The sequence below is a fragment of the Prunus avium genome, chromosome 2 (genome assembly GCF_965620075.1).
Source record: "Prunus avium chromosome 2, drPruAviu1.hap1.1, whole genome shotgun sequence".
In the NCBI taxonomy this organism is placed as follows: domain Eukaryota; kingdom Viridiplantae; phylum Streptophyta; class Magnoliopsida; order Rosales; family Rosaceae; genus Prunus; species Prunus avium.
Window position 1 is genome coordinate 32,572,993 of NC_142285.1, and position 13,360 is coordinate 32,586,352.

The following is a 13,360-nucleotide window of genomic DNA, read 5'->3' on the forward strand; positions in this document are numbered from 1 at the left end:
TACTAATGGGAAGGATTAAACTCAAAATGCATCCACATTCCAAGAAAACTAGTAAAAGGAGAAATCATATTAGTGATGTATTGTCTTCTATGATTCAAGTGTTTTTTGAGACATCAAAGAACATGAATTAAATAGTTGAGAAAAGATTTGTTCGGTTCTTTAAAATCCATAGTAATAATGTGGTTCAATCAGCTGTAAACGAATATTGCAAAAGAAGAATTGATTGCTGGCACTGTGGCACAGGCCCAACCCTGTTTTAGGTAGAGTTAAAGCTCGACCCAAATTTTTGTAAAACTTCCCCAAACTTCTTTAAAAAATAAAAATAAAAATAATAGTCCAGCTTTATCCTATACTCCCAATCTTCTTCTTGCACTACTTTTTCTTGTAATTTAATTATAAAACTATTTAAAAATTTTGGTCTAGATATTTAGAAAGTATGAGGTTTTTTGTTTTTGCTACTGATGTGTAATTTAGAAATTTATGGGTGTTACTGTGTAATTTTTTATAAAATATTTTTTTTTTAAGGAAGGTGTGTTATTAAGTTATTAGAAGCTATGTGCATGTTTTTATTCTTATCAATGAAATTTACTCATACTGTCGAGTTTTGTTTTATGTATAATTGAGGAAATTCTTGAAAATGTAATTGAAGATGTATGAGTAAATAATAAAAGTGTTTAATATGTTATATACAAATTGGGAAATGTCATTAAAACAAAGTAGACTCTACCGAAATTTCATTAGAGGGTTACGTAAAATTTTGGTCAAATGCAGAGTTTGCAAACCATGAACAAAGAAAGGCATGATATAACCATGAGATGTGGTGTGGTGGTAGCTCACCTCATTCCTTAACCATGTGGTTGGGGGTTCGATCCCCGCCCATGGGAATGGAGCGCATTTCGTGGCCAGCTGTTTACTTCCTTTGGAGAGCTTCCACGGCGAAAGGGATTAGTCACTACTGTCAGCGGTGGACACCATTGAATCTCATCCAAAAAAGAAAGGCATGATATAAAAATATCTTCGTCATATCCGTGGGTTGCGGACTGAAATTTTTTTTTTGGTAAAATAAGGAGCCAAAGCCCAAACAACACAAAAAGGACTACACAACAACCATCCTTGGACGAGCCAAGCTTCTGGCATCAGCAGCAAGAAGCTCAACAACCACACCAGGCGCAGAATCCGCGGACTGAATTTTCAATAAGTAGAGTTTACAATTAGGCCCATTTTTCAAATGAATTTTCAACAATTAGTTAGGCCCATTGTTGTCAGGTAAATTTCTACTAAGTTCAAATATAAACGTGAAAATTTGTATTGGAAATTGGCATTTTCTGGAAAAGCAAAACAAAAACAAGAAATTTGGTGTGCATGAAGAGTTATTACAAACCCTAGTAAATTATAAATTACAAATTTATATGACTGATATTTAAGTTTATTACACAACATACCTGGCCACTCAATATTTACTAGAATTGTCGTGTTAAAATAAAAATCACTATGCCACCTTTTTTAATATCATAAAAAATTTGTATTAGCATAAATGAATTTAAGGGCAAGTACAGCCATAACCCCAAAACGCATGCAAACTGTGAGGACATACTTTATATATGCAGAATATATAAAGTATGATCTTCTAATTTGGGCAATAGATTTTTATTGGTCGCCTATAAACCAACACATATTGTAGGTATGATCTTCTAATTTGGTCTCACATCTTGCATTGCATGCTGAGTAAGTTATACATAGTTTGTGTAATCTTATTTAATAGCATTTGTTGAGTAACTATTTAGGGTTCTCAAGCATTATTTTGTAATCTAGACATATTAGTTGGTATTAACATTTTTGAGATATTGGAGTAAATTAAATTGCATTTACCCTCCTGTCTGTTTGCCTAATTTGTTGACATGTGGCTCTTGACTTGCCTCAAACATTGTTAACCTTCTCGAAACCTTCTATCTTCTTCATCTTCTCTCCTTTTCTCAGTCTCACCATTCACCAAAGACAAACAAGCCTCAATCATTAAATCTTGTTTCTCATAAATTCGTATATGACCCAAAAAAAAAAAACCAAGGTCTTACATCTAAACGCATGTCCCTTTGGTTTCTTTGAATTTATGAAAACATTGTTGTTGGGATTGCTAATTAGTCTCGCAATTGTTCGCTTTTCCTCCATCTCTTACTACTAATTTCAAAAATCTAAAAACAAAAACAAATTTCTGAAAAAGTGTTGATAGATGAATGAACAACGAGATGGATGAATAATCCAATCATAATATATACAAAATATATGAAATAGGGAGAAAAAATCAAATCTACTTAAGCTGTGAAATTGAAAGCAATAGAGAAAATAAGAGCAAATGAAACCCAAAAAAAAAATATTGAGTATTTGAGAGCATGTTCGATTGGTGAGTGGTGAGATTTGAGAGTATGACTCGATAAATCGAAGAAGAAAAGTTGGTCTTTTTTGTTATCTAATAGTAGTTAACAACGTTTGGGTATGTTAAGTCAAGGACGTGTCAAAAAATTATGCAAAGAGACAGTGAGGGCACAAGCAATTTGGGTACAGGATATATGAAGTTAAGGTCATGACCATGAAGTTGTATGAAAGAATGAATGAACATGTATTATGGTTGAAGTAGTAACATTTTATGTCACTTATTAAATTGTGCCACCACCACTAACGTACACCACCATCTTTTCATGGTTGCCACGAGCACCATTGATATCATCGTCACCACAACCAGCCCAATCATCATCACTGCCATCGCAACCACCATTGCCACCATTACCATTAGCTTGCCATTGCAATCACACATCCACCACCACTGCAACCATCATTGTCGCAACCACTCCTACCGTAACCAACTGCCTAATACCATCCTCAAAACTTCTCCCACTACCAACATCATCACATCACCTCTCATTTATAAGTTCATGCCCATTGAAAGGTTAAACTTAATAATATGTTTAAATCTCATCATGCTTTTTGATAGCAAGCGATATCATTTTATTGAGATGAGGAAGTAACAAGTAAAAAAAATGATTAAGATATAAAGGATTAAAGGAACATCTCTACGCATAAAGATTCGATTGTTGGTCTAATTCCATCATACTGTTTAAGTTGGCAAAACTTAGGGCCCGTTCGTTTATGTTTTGAGAGCCCATTTTCATTTTGAGAGAACAAAAACAAACAGAAAACATGTTCGGTAGGCAAAAACAGAAAATACAGAGAACGTTTTATGAAAACAAAAACAACTTCACGTTTACTTGTAGAAAACAGAAAAAAGCTGTTTTTATTCTCACAGGAAACAACACTGAAAACACGTTGCTTCTCTCCCCATCAGACCAAAATCACCGTCAAAAGCTGCCAACAGAGAACCACACCCAGAACTTGAACCACCAACATCACCCAATCAAAATCACCGCCGCCCCATCGAACTAGATTGATATCACTGCCACTCAATCGAACCCAACAAAATCTCTACGCAATTGAATTGAACCACCATCGTTGAACAACTAATTGCCGAATCAATTTTCAATCCAAGAAAAGAAAAATGAGCTGGGAAGCTATTGGAAGGTGAGGTTGCTCTGAGAGAGAGACAGAGAGAGGGTGCAGCAGCATGAAGAGAAAGTGGAAAATAGGGGGGTTGGTCTGATTCTTCAATTTTGGAGAGAGAGAGAGAATGAGAGAGGTATCTGGAGGGGGGGGGGGGGAGAGAGAGAGAGAGGGGAATGATAGAATTGGGGTGGGTTTGCAGAGAGTGAAAGCGAAGGTTGGGTTGAGGTTTCAATTTTTTTTAAAAAGATAATTCTAGTTTTATACTATAGAATTTTATTCTATTTTTTAAATAATATTCTTTTAAATGATTAAAAAATATTTTTTTTAAATAATATACGTACTAATTTTTTTTATTTTTTTTTAAAACTCACATATTGATCACATAATGTTGTATTAAAAAAAACATAATGCATTTTAATTAAAGTTACATACATCTTCACTGTTTTTGTTATTTTCACATATTACTGCCAGACGCGTTTTCAATGTTTTTTTTTTCTGAAAACAATTTTCAACTAAGCTACCAGACGCGTTTTTGTTCTCTGAAAATACGTTTTCATTTTCTCGTTTTCATTCTATGAAAACATTCTTTGAAAATGCTCTCTGAAAACATTACCCGACGGCCCTTACAAATTCTAGAAGATTAATTCATATTATTTTCTCAATGTCTTGGTACTTTTTGTCGGCAAAATTATTTTCGGTCTAAAAACCCCTCTACACATTACCAAAATCGTAATTTTATATTTATGTGTTTTATATTTTATTTTAAATTTTTTCTGAATTTGACAATTTGAGTTACTGAATTACCTTAGCCACCTCTCTCCTTATTTTAGGGTTTCTCGGCGGGTAACAGGAGAGAGGCAAAACTAGAGTGACCAGAAAGGGTTCAGAGACGACAAACCAGTCGCCATGGGGCGTATGCACAGCAGAGGGTTCGTTTTTTCTTGTTATCTGAGCAAGCTCTGTATATAAGCTCTGTGAATCCTTCTCGCATTCAGTTGATTTGTTTGACATTTGACCCATTTTTTGGTGGTTGTATTTTGTGCCCTTTTTGCAGTAAGGGTATATCGGCTTCAGCTCTTCCATACAAGAGGACCCCCCCGAGCTGGCTGAAGATATCTACTCAGGATGTGAGAAACCCGAACTCTAACTCTTGAATAAGTAATTGGGTTATGTTGTGATTTGTTTGGTAAATGAGAAATTGAAGTAAGTTTTGAATATTTTGCTCAATTTCATTCCGCACTTTTGCGAAAATGAACAAAAAAGAAGAAGCTGTTCTTACCCATTTGGTATCAGACAGTAAAGGATCGTTTTTTATCTGGTAATTACGTTTTGTGGGTCTTCTTTAGTCAATTAGCAACCGAACAGAGCCTTATTAGTTCACCTCTCTCGGTCTGTCTTTTATCTTCTGTGAATGGATTGATTTATGAGATATATAGTGAGATAAGCAAAAGACGATCTTTTGATATTTGATTGAGTTTTTCTCTCCTTTTGATGTCTATTTTAATTTCATTTGGGCACATCTCTCCTTGCTGTCTGCACCAAATGAAAGCTCGAGTCTGATTGTTGTGTCATACATACTCATGATGTTCTAAGTAGCATCGAGTTTTCGTACTTACAAGTCTGTTAATGCCTTGCGATTGTAGTTGGGATCTTTACAATTCTACCATTGAAAACCATAATGACCGTTTCTTTTGTTTGGTTCAAGTTGAGTGATTTTGGCATTTTAGAATAATCAAAACTTCAAGTTTGTTTTGCGTTCCATGTTCATTTAATCAATTTTATTATGTCTTTATATCTACAATGAATGACCACATACCTTTGTGGCAATGGCAAATGCTGCAAACCCAGTCCTCTTTATTGAATGAATGAGAGCATATTCGGTTGTCTGTTAACTACTGATATTTCCAAGAGAATTGACTTACAATGCAAATTTTGTGTATTATGCTTACCATGTTGGTTTTATCTTTAAGGTTGAGGAGAACATCTGCAAGTTTGCCAAGAAGGGTTTAACACCCTCCCAAATTGGTGTTATTCTACGTGATTCTCATGGGATTGCTCAGGTGAAGAGTGTTACCGGAAGCAAGATATTGCGTATACTGAAAGCGCATGGTGCGTCTTTTTATTTATTTCTACTGCCATATTTTGGTTTATATTTGAAGACAAATGAGTAAATGATTTTGTTATCCTTTTTTCTTTGTTGGGTTAGGTCTTGCCCCTGAAATACCTGAGGATTTATACCACCTCATCAAGAAAGCCGTCTCAATTAGAAAACATCTGGAAAGGAATAGGAAGGACAAGGACTCTAAATTTAGACTGATTTTGGTTGAGAGCAGAATCCATCGCCTTGCTCGTTACTACAAGAAGACAAAGAAGCTTCCACCAGTATGGAAATAGTAAGTATTTTTTTTCCGTTTACTTTTGTCTTATTCATGTGACTGTAATGGGGGTTTTCTTAGCCTCACTTGAAGACACCTAATGGGATTGTTCATTCTAACACTAGGTAGAGTGTGTTATCCTATATGGAAATTAGATGCTGTAATTTAGGATTCTACTGCTTACTGTAATTGATTTTGCCTTTCCCCAGACATTCACAATCTGAAGAACCCATTATATGTGGGAAGCTAATTTTCTTATATGCTGTCCTCAAGAAACTTGTACATTGGTAGAATGCTTTCCCCTCAGACATGAAATCGATGCGAGATATGTCTAATGTTAGTGTTTGGTTTCCCCCCATTTCCATAAACATTCTAGTTACAGGGTGGCATCTGTGAGAGTGAGGCTGGAGTGGGTTCTGTATATGAAATTATCTTCTTTTCATGACTGCTTATACAAATTTGCGCATTGAAGAGCATTGCTTCTGCTGCTTGCTCAATTCAAATTATATCTTATTTTGTGTCTACTAGTTGTTCCTTAACTGCTTATATCCTTTTATCTCTGTTTGCAGTGAGTCTACCACCGCCAGCACCCTTGTGGCTTAGGTCGGATATGATCGGCACCAATTCTAGGTGCTCACATTGAAAAATCAGGACTAGTTTTTAGTTTGTTACTTGTTTGCTTCAAGTTTGGAACTTTATGAAAATCTTCATTGTGGAACTCCTTGGTAGTTGATTTTGTTTGGATTTTCAAGTGTTCACAAATTTTTTTTGGCAGATTTATCTTTAATTTTTCAATTGGATAATTTGAATATCATTGCATCATTTGGATCCTTTGTCTGGAACATGTTTTGGAAGAAGCTTGGGAGTCATTGTAGGCTGGTTTTGGCTTAACCTATAGCATTGCGATCTTGACATTAGGATACTTCACACAACTGAATGTTCACAGAATTTGAGTTTGACATTGTTGTTCCAGTCAAGTATTGTTTCAGTTTAATGAATTTTATGTCATATAAATCTGTATTTCATTGCATAACCCTCCAATCAATTTATCAGTATTACATCTTATGTACAGTACAGATAACAAATGCGTCTGCGTCTGCGTCTGGTCAGACGCTCATAAACTATATCAATTTATTTTAGCATCCAAGTTTTTCAAAATCTATTTCGAATATTCCACATGCCCTTCGGAGTTAAAGTTTTAGCTCTTACATTGCCTTCACCTACCAATTTTGTCGAAAAAAAAGAAAAAAAGGGAAAGAGTTATTGTCCTAGAACTGCAACAACTAATAAACATGGAGTTCAATTCATAATTGAAACTATAGGGATCAACTAAAAACATGGAGTTCAATTCATAATTGAAACTATAGGGATCAAAATTAAATTTCGCCTTTCAATTATGGGCCATCTTATTTAAGATATTTTGGGTTTCGGCCTTGAATATATTTATTTTAGGTCAGGTTTCTGGCATTGAATTAAGTTATGTGAATCAACCCAATTATGACATATTGTATACCCAATTATGTAATGTTTAATTCAATACAAGTATACGTGGGTTAGGCTAATTGACTTGGGGTGAAATCACACCCCTTACACTCAAGTTCGTTCCATCTCCCCGCAAATTAGATAATTTACATTACATGTTATTTACCCAAGACAAAATAAATTCGCTTGTGTTTTGGGGAAATTTTTTTTTTATTTTTAAAAATTCGTGTGTAGAGAAGAATTGTTATTACAGCTTCGGCCTTGTACAGTAACTCGTGTCATTTTGTTAGTGGTTGAAACTTTGTATTACCATACACCTGCGCACACGGGATACAAGACTCAGCACGTTAGTAAACCCTAACTCATTTCTTCTCTTTATATTAGCATACTGCCGCCGCGAAACTCTTTTCTTCTTGGCCGTCTTCTTCATTGTCTAACAGAACTCATCAACCCTCTCTCTCTCTTTCTCGCTCGACTCTCGGTACGTTCTATATTTTCCTCTCGTTCTCTTTTTGTTCGGTTCCCATGCGCACTACGGATGTGAACTTTTTTGGTGATAATATTGTATTTTTGATTTTTGGTTTCTTTTTGGGTTTACTTCAGAATTTCAGTTGCTGTTGTTTTGGGATTCAAAATTTCTAGATTTGTGAACTCATAGGTGATTGTGGTATTGAAATTTAATTGATGGTGTTTTAGATTGAGTTCAAAAATGAAAATATGGAATATGCATATCTCTATCTGCTCCTGTCTTCAGCTTATGGAATTTTGTGTTCAGTGATGTAATTATCAAGTTTTACAAGCAAATAGCTGATTGTTCCGCTGTATTTTCTAAAGATGCAGTTGGAACCTATCCCTGTAGGAAAAGGGTTTCATATATTTGTGTATAAATCTGTTAGCTGTTACATATTTTGTGTTGATATGCTTTGTGTGGTATATAATACACGCATTTTGACCTTCTTCAAATTTGTATGTAGATGACATTTCTCTAGTTGATCTTAGGCATTGATTTGATTTGTGTGGGTTGCAGAAGATAATCGACAATGAGTCGAGGAGCTGCAGCAGGTCCCAAGGGGAAAAAGAAGGGAGTGACTTTCACCATTGATTGTGGAAAGCCAGTGGAGGACAAGATCATGGACATTGCATCCCTGGAGAAGTTTCTTCAGGAGAGGATCAAGGTTGGAGGCAAGGCCGGTGCACTTGGTGACGCCGTCAGTGTGACCCGGGAGAAGAGCAAGATCACTGTCACTTCTGACAGTAACTTCTCTAAGAGGTAATTTGATTGATCTTTTGTGATTGAACTCTAAGAGGTTAGTTTATAGAGTTCATGCGTTCATTTATATAGTTGGTGAGATTGATATCAGACATTGAATTTTATTTAGTTCTGATTTCTGTTTAGAATGCTTTATTGATGTAATGTTGCACCTGTGTATATAGAGGATCAGTTGTATTTTGGACTGATACCTTGTCATCTTGGTGATGATAGCAATGCTGCTTTTAACTGTCAAGCTCTTATATAGATATGAAAGGAAATCAATCTGCATAGCCATCTAAAGGTTAAAGCTTCATTGAGTTGATTTTCCTGGAAGCATCAAAGGCATTAGTTTTTAACTGAAATCCACATTGTTCACGAACATTAATATTTGATATTTTGTTTCTCTTCTTTTAATTATATTCACTCTTCCTAGAAGTAAAGAAGATTACGTTTTTTATAGCCTCGTGCATTACATTGAGCTATTTTGTGGTTGAAATATGGAAATGGTAAAACTAGTTCGGTGATTGTGACTCGTCTGATGTTCCAAAACTTTTGAAATTTAAGTATGAGGAAGGGTGTTACCGCTCTTGTCATTACCCAGCCTAGGGCCCTCAGTTGATTGTTTCTTTTAGTATTCATTTTGTGTGAATCTAGCATTGGTTAAGCTCGTTTTTCTGCCTTAACTCTAGACGTTGTTTCATTGTTGCATTGTTTTACTAGTATTTTTGTTGTTCTCGTGGGGTTCAGGTATCTGAAGTACTTGACAAAGAAGTATCTAAAGAAGCACAATGTGCGAGATTGGCTTAGAGTGATCGCTTCCAACAAGGATCGGAATGTTTATGAACTAAGGTACTTCAACATTGCCGAGAATGAAGGGGAGGAGGAAGATTGAGATGCTGGATGATTTTAGTCATCGAAGGACCTTGTTTACTTATTTACTGTTTTTTGCGTGGTACTTTGCTGAAATTAATGCTGTTTTGAAGTTTTGTTCTTTTAATTTGGTGATTATCGAATTTTGCTATTAGTACATCAGAATATAGAAGATCTGGACTTTTTAGGAAGTCTTAATTAATCATGTTCAACGAATGGATCAGGCACTTTTCTCAAATTTTTGGCACAGCTATTACTTATCCTTGATTCTTTTGTTTTACCCCCGCATAATTTGATAAGTTTTTAGTTCAACTTTAGATGTACACGTCCTTTCACACCTTCCCTTAATTTCTGTCACACAAAATTCTTGCGAGTTACTTTCGGTATGGACGGCATATGCAATTAAAACTCTCAGTATGGATGCTATGCAATTATCAGACCTTGATTGTATGGTTTCATGATTTGCTCATATGTCATAATGATAAGACGCACAAATAGTGATGGATATGCATAGGAAAGTAAGGAGGAACAAAAGAGAAACAGAGAGGAAGAGATGGAGACCAGGTTTTCCAAAAAAAATGACGATCTCTTGAAAAGGTTTCCATTTCATACTGCACAACACCAAATCGTTTTCCTTGTTCTCTTGACAGAGGCCAACAGAAAAGTGCTACTTTTGCTAACGGCAAAGCTCCTGTGGAGGTTTATACTTGAGAATCAGAGATGCATTAACTATATGTGAAAAGTTATAAAGATTATAATCTTTGAATGCAGGGAAAAAAAGTGCAAATATTATCAGTTAAGAAGATAGGTACCCAACATGGAAAATAGGTACCTTTTAGCACTAGGAACATCTACAACTCGGCTCTGACCCTTGTCTATCAAAGCACTAGGAATATTGGTTGGCATTGCTGTTACAAAAACCCATGTACTTATAATCATTTTATGGTTAAGAAATCAGAGAGATAAAGAGGCTGTGAAGAGAAGTGAGAAAAACTTGAAAATGATCAAAGCAGAGAGAAAATCAACAGGAAAAAATCGCTCAAATTGAACCAAAATATCCCACTCGCGTGTTTTGTGTGTTTCAGTTTGCTTTATAATCAAAACTGATCAAGAGAAGTTTGGAGTCGAGAAACTTGAATTACAATTGTACATAAACTGATCACAATTACAGAATGAATTGAATAAAAAATGTGCTAGCTCTCCTCTCCTAAAAAACCATGTACTTATAATCGTTTTGTGGTTCAAAAACCATGTACTTACATCTGATATCAATTAAAGAATAAACTAGACAATAAGAAACGTGTTCTCCAAGAAATCATAAGGCTCGGCATTTCCTGGAGCTGATCAGAAACTTGTTCTTTGTCAAAACCCGACCTCGTCCCGGCTTAGACGGCAAAGCCAAGTTCTTGATGTCGATAACTTGAATTTTCTTTCGCTTGTTTTGGAACTCTTGATAGCCTTGGTGAAGCTTTCGAACACTAGTCTCCAACTTCTCTTCATCATCCCAATCTTGCCGATGATGAAGATCATGATCAGTGGATTTTGTGAGCCCCTTAGGGTTTTGTTGGCTCTCCGAAAAATCAGAAGGCTCTGGGCACTTCCTCGAACTGGTCAACGGCTTGTTCTCACTCAAAACCCGGCCTCGCTGAGGCTTAGACGGCAAAGGCAAGTTCTTGACGTCAAGAAGTTGAATTCTCTTTCTCTTGTTTTGGAACTCTTGATAGCCTTGGTGAAGCTTTCGCTTGCTATTCTCCAACTTCTCTTCATCATCCCAGTCTTGCCGTTGATGGTGAGCATCAGATTTTGCTGGCCCCGTAGGGTTTTGTTGACAAGAAGATGGAGGTGGTGGGCATAGCACCAAGCGGAGGGTCTCCAAACTCTTGCCTTTGCCGTGAGATGGTGGTTTCTTGGGCTTCTCTTGAATTGCCATGTCGTGGTCATCAAGTTTGACGTCGTGGAACAAGTTGGAGGGATCGAAAGTCGTGGTTTCACTTTCAAGGATGAAGACAGCTTCAAGGTCGTCGAGAGGGCAAGCGAGTCCAGCAAAGTCGTCATCGTCAACGTGAACGTCAACAGGAGGCTCTCGCTGTTCCTTCAAAGCCTTCATCTTGTCTGAAAGAGAAAGTAGCTAGTGAAGTGAAGGGTCTCGATCGTTTGAAAGAGAAAAGATTATAGGGAATTTTGGAAACCCTAAATCACAGTAGCTAGTGTTTACAAAAGGCTCAGGCTACAAATGTATTTATAGTTTTCTGTTTCCTAATCTCATCGGGAAAACCAATATTTTACAAAAGGCTCAGGCTACAAATGTATTAATTATAATGTACTTTTAAATTTTTATTAGACATGATAAATTAAACCAACCGAACAAATCCTTTTAGTTGCCACCGTCAAAAATCACCCAAACACACAAATGCTGTTTGTGTTGTGTGCTTCCATTTGCTTTATAACTACAATTATTTTTCTTTTTCTTGGAGAAGTCTCTTGTATTACCCCAAACAAAATACAATTAGTTTCCTCTTATGAAGTTTTGTTGTATGGCAAGTTTCTTTTTTGTCGAGCCAACCCAAATGAAAAATCAATGCTCGTCTATTTCACTTGAGTGTTACTATTAAACCAAGTATTACTATTTCTGATAATTACATGTCCTATGAAAATTCATTTTCATAATTTTCATATATATATATATGAAAATATTATCTTACTAGAGAGTTCACAATAGAAAGAAAAAATGTATAAATATATATGCATTCTGTTTTTTGGGCTTTTCACAAATAGGCCCATTCTAACATGATATATTATACAAAAACTCTTATAGAGCATATTTAGAGAGAAAAACACAAAACTAGACATTTTTCATTTTCTAATTGGTTCTTAGTGTGTTAAAATTTTATAATAACTAATTAGAAAATAACAAGTGGCTAATTTTGAGGTTTTCTCCTCAACTAGGCTTTATATGAGTTTTTGTACAATATATCATGTTTAAATGGGTTTATTTGTAGAATTTTTTTGTTGGCGAGAACTACTATAACGTTTTAACTCCATTTCTTTTCAAACCAGTTTGCTTATTGTTATGGCACAACCATAGTCGAATAGCTTCAAGCTGAGACTAAACAATTAACTTAAAGTTTGTTTTTTTTTTTTGGGTGAGAAATTCTGTGATTGTATTCACAATTCAGCCAAAAAAGCACTAGCCACAAATGACCAATACAAACTAGCCATAAAAGGGCCATTACAATAACGGAGCGATCTAACACCAAAATTAAGATAATATAGTGCACCTTCACTAACGATCATGTAGGATCGAAGAAACTCTGGCATAAGTCTGTTGGGGTCTTTTTCCGTCGGAAGGCTTGTCCGGGCTTATTCATTTTTGAACCGCCATAGAGTGGTGAATCAGGCATTTGTTGCCCCTTTTTCTGAGTTAGTGAGAACTAGGTATAAAGCATCCCAAAGGAGAAGCAAGTCCTAGGGGAGTACTCTGTTGTTCTTCCAGCGGCTGCGTGTTCTGTGTTGACGTTTCCAGCAGCCCTGAAAATGGGTGAAGATGATTTACTGATGTTGAACTGAGATTATATGAGCTTGACATGAGAGCTTGGAGTGTGGGAGCTAAAAACCCATAAGTTTAGCAAATGAGAATGCTTGTGCTTGGCTTGGTGTTTGATATGCTTGAGTTTGGGTATTGAGAATTTATTGTTTGAAGCTATGGCTATGGTGGTTTGATTGTTTGGCTGCGATGGTTGTTGGGATGCTTATAGCGGTCAAATGAATGGGGTTCAAAGAGCATGGCTAAGGAAAGAAAAGCTTAAGACATTGAAGGCTATGGTGTTTG

General features: G+C 35.9%; 3 protein-coding genes across 3 annotated transcripts; 2 read left to right on the top strand and 1 right to left on the bottom strand.

Annotated features, from left to right (window-relative positions):
* The first annotated feature begins 4,321 nt into the window (after nucleotides 1-4,321).
* Nucleotides 4,322-6,701, top strand: LOC110749234 (small ribosomal subunit protein uS15). The gene is made up of 5 exons (XM_021949301.2): nucleotides 4,322-4,481; nucleotides 4,607-4,679; nucleotides 5,523-5,661; nucleotides 5,759-5,945; nucleotides 6,497-6,701. The coding sequence occupies exons 1-5, from the start codon at nucleotides 4,459-4,461 to the stop codon at nucleotides 6,528-6,530; spliced, it is 456 nt and encodes a 151-aa protein (XP_021804993.1). The 5' UTR covers nucleotides 4,322-4,458; the 3' UTR covers nucleotides 6,531-6,701.
* Nucleotides 6,702-7,751: 1,050 nt separating this feature from the next.
* Nucleotides 7,752-9,769, top strand: LOC110749244 (large ribosomal subunit protein eL22y). Its single transcript, XM_021949313.2, has 3 exons — nucleotides 7,752-7,890; nucleotides 8,437-8,679; nucleotides 9,409-9,769. The coding sequence occupies exons 2-3, from the start codon at nucleotides 8,450-8,452 to the stop codon at nucleotides 9,551-9,553; spliced, it is 375 nt and encodes a 124-aa protein (XP_021805005.1). The 5' UTR covers nucleotides 7,752-7,890; nucleotides 8,437-8,449; the 3' UTR covers nucleotides 9,554-9,769.
* Nucleotides 9,770-10,846: 1,077 nt separating this feature from the next.
* Nucleotides 10,847-11,711, bottom strand: LOC148296884 (uncharacterized). Its single transcript, XM_088248659.1, has one exon. The coding sequence runs from the start codon at nucleotides 11,636-11,638 to the stop codon at nucleotides 10,847-10,849; it is 792 nt and encodes a 263-aa protein (XP_088104785.1). The 5' UTR covers nucleotides 11,639-11,711.
* Nucleotides 11,712-13,360: the final 1,649 nt, after the last annotated feature.

Bases quoted from the DNA above. Each gene is read 5' to 3' on its own strand.
- LOC110749234 (XM_021949301.2), top strand. From the start codon at position 4,459: ATGGGGCGTATGCACAGCAGAGG. The intron at 4,482-4,606 runs GTTCGTTTTTTC...CCCTTTTTGCAG, and splicing joins GGGCGTATGCACAGCAGAGG to TAAGGGTATATCGGCTTCAG. The intron at 5,662-5,758 runs GTGCGTCTTTTT...TTGTTGGGTTAG, and splicing joins GCGTATACTGAAAGCGCATG to GTCTTGCCCCTGAAATACCT.
- LOC110749244 (XM_021949313.2), top strand. From the start codon at position 8,450: ATGAGTCGAGGAGCTGCAGCAGGTCCCAAGGGGAAAAAGAAGGGAGTG. The intron at 8,680-9,408 runs GTAATTTGATTG...CGTGGGGTTCAG, and splicing joins GACAGTAACTTCTCTAAGAG to GTATCTGAAGTACTTGACAA.
- LOC148296884 (XM_088248659.1), bottom strand. From the start codon at position 11,638: ATGAAGGCTTTGAAGGAACAGCGAGAGCCTCCTGTTGACGTTCACGTT.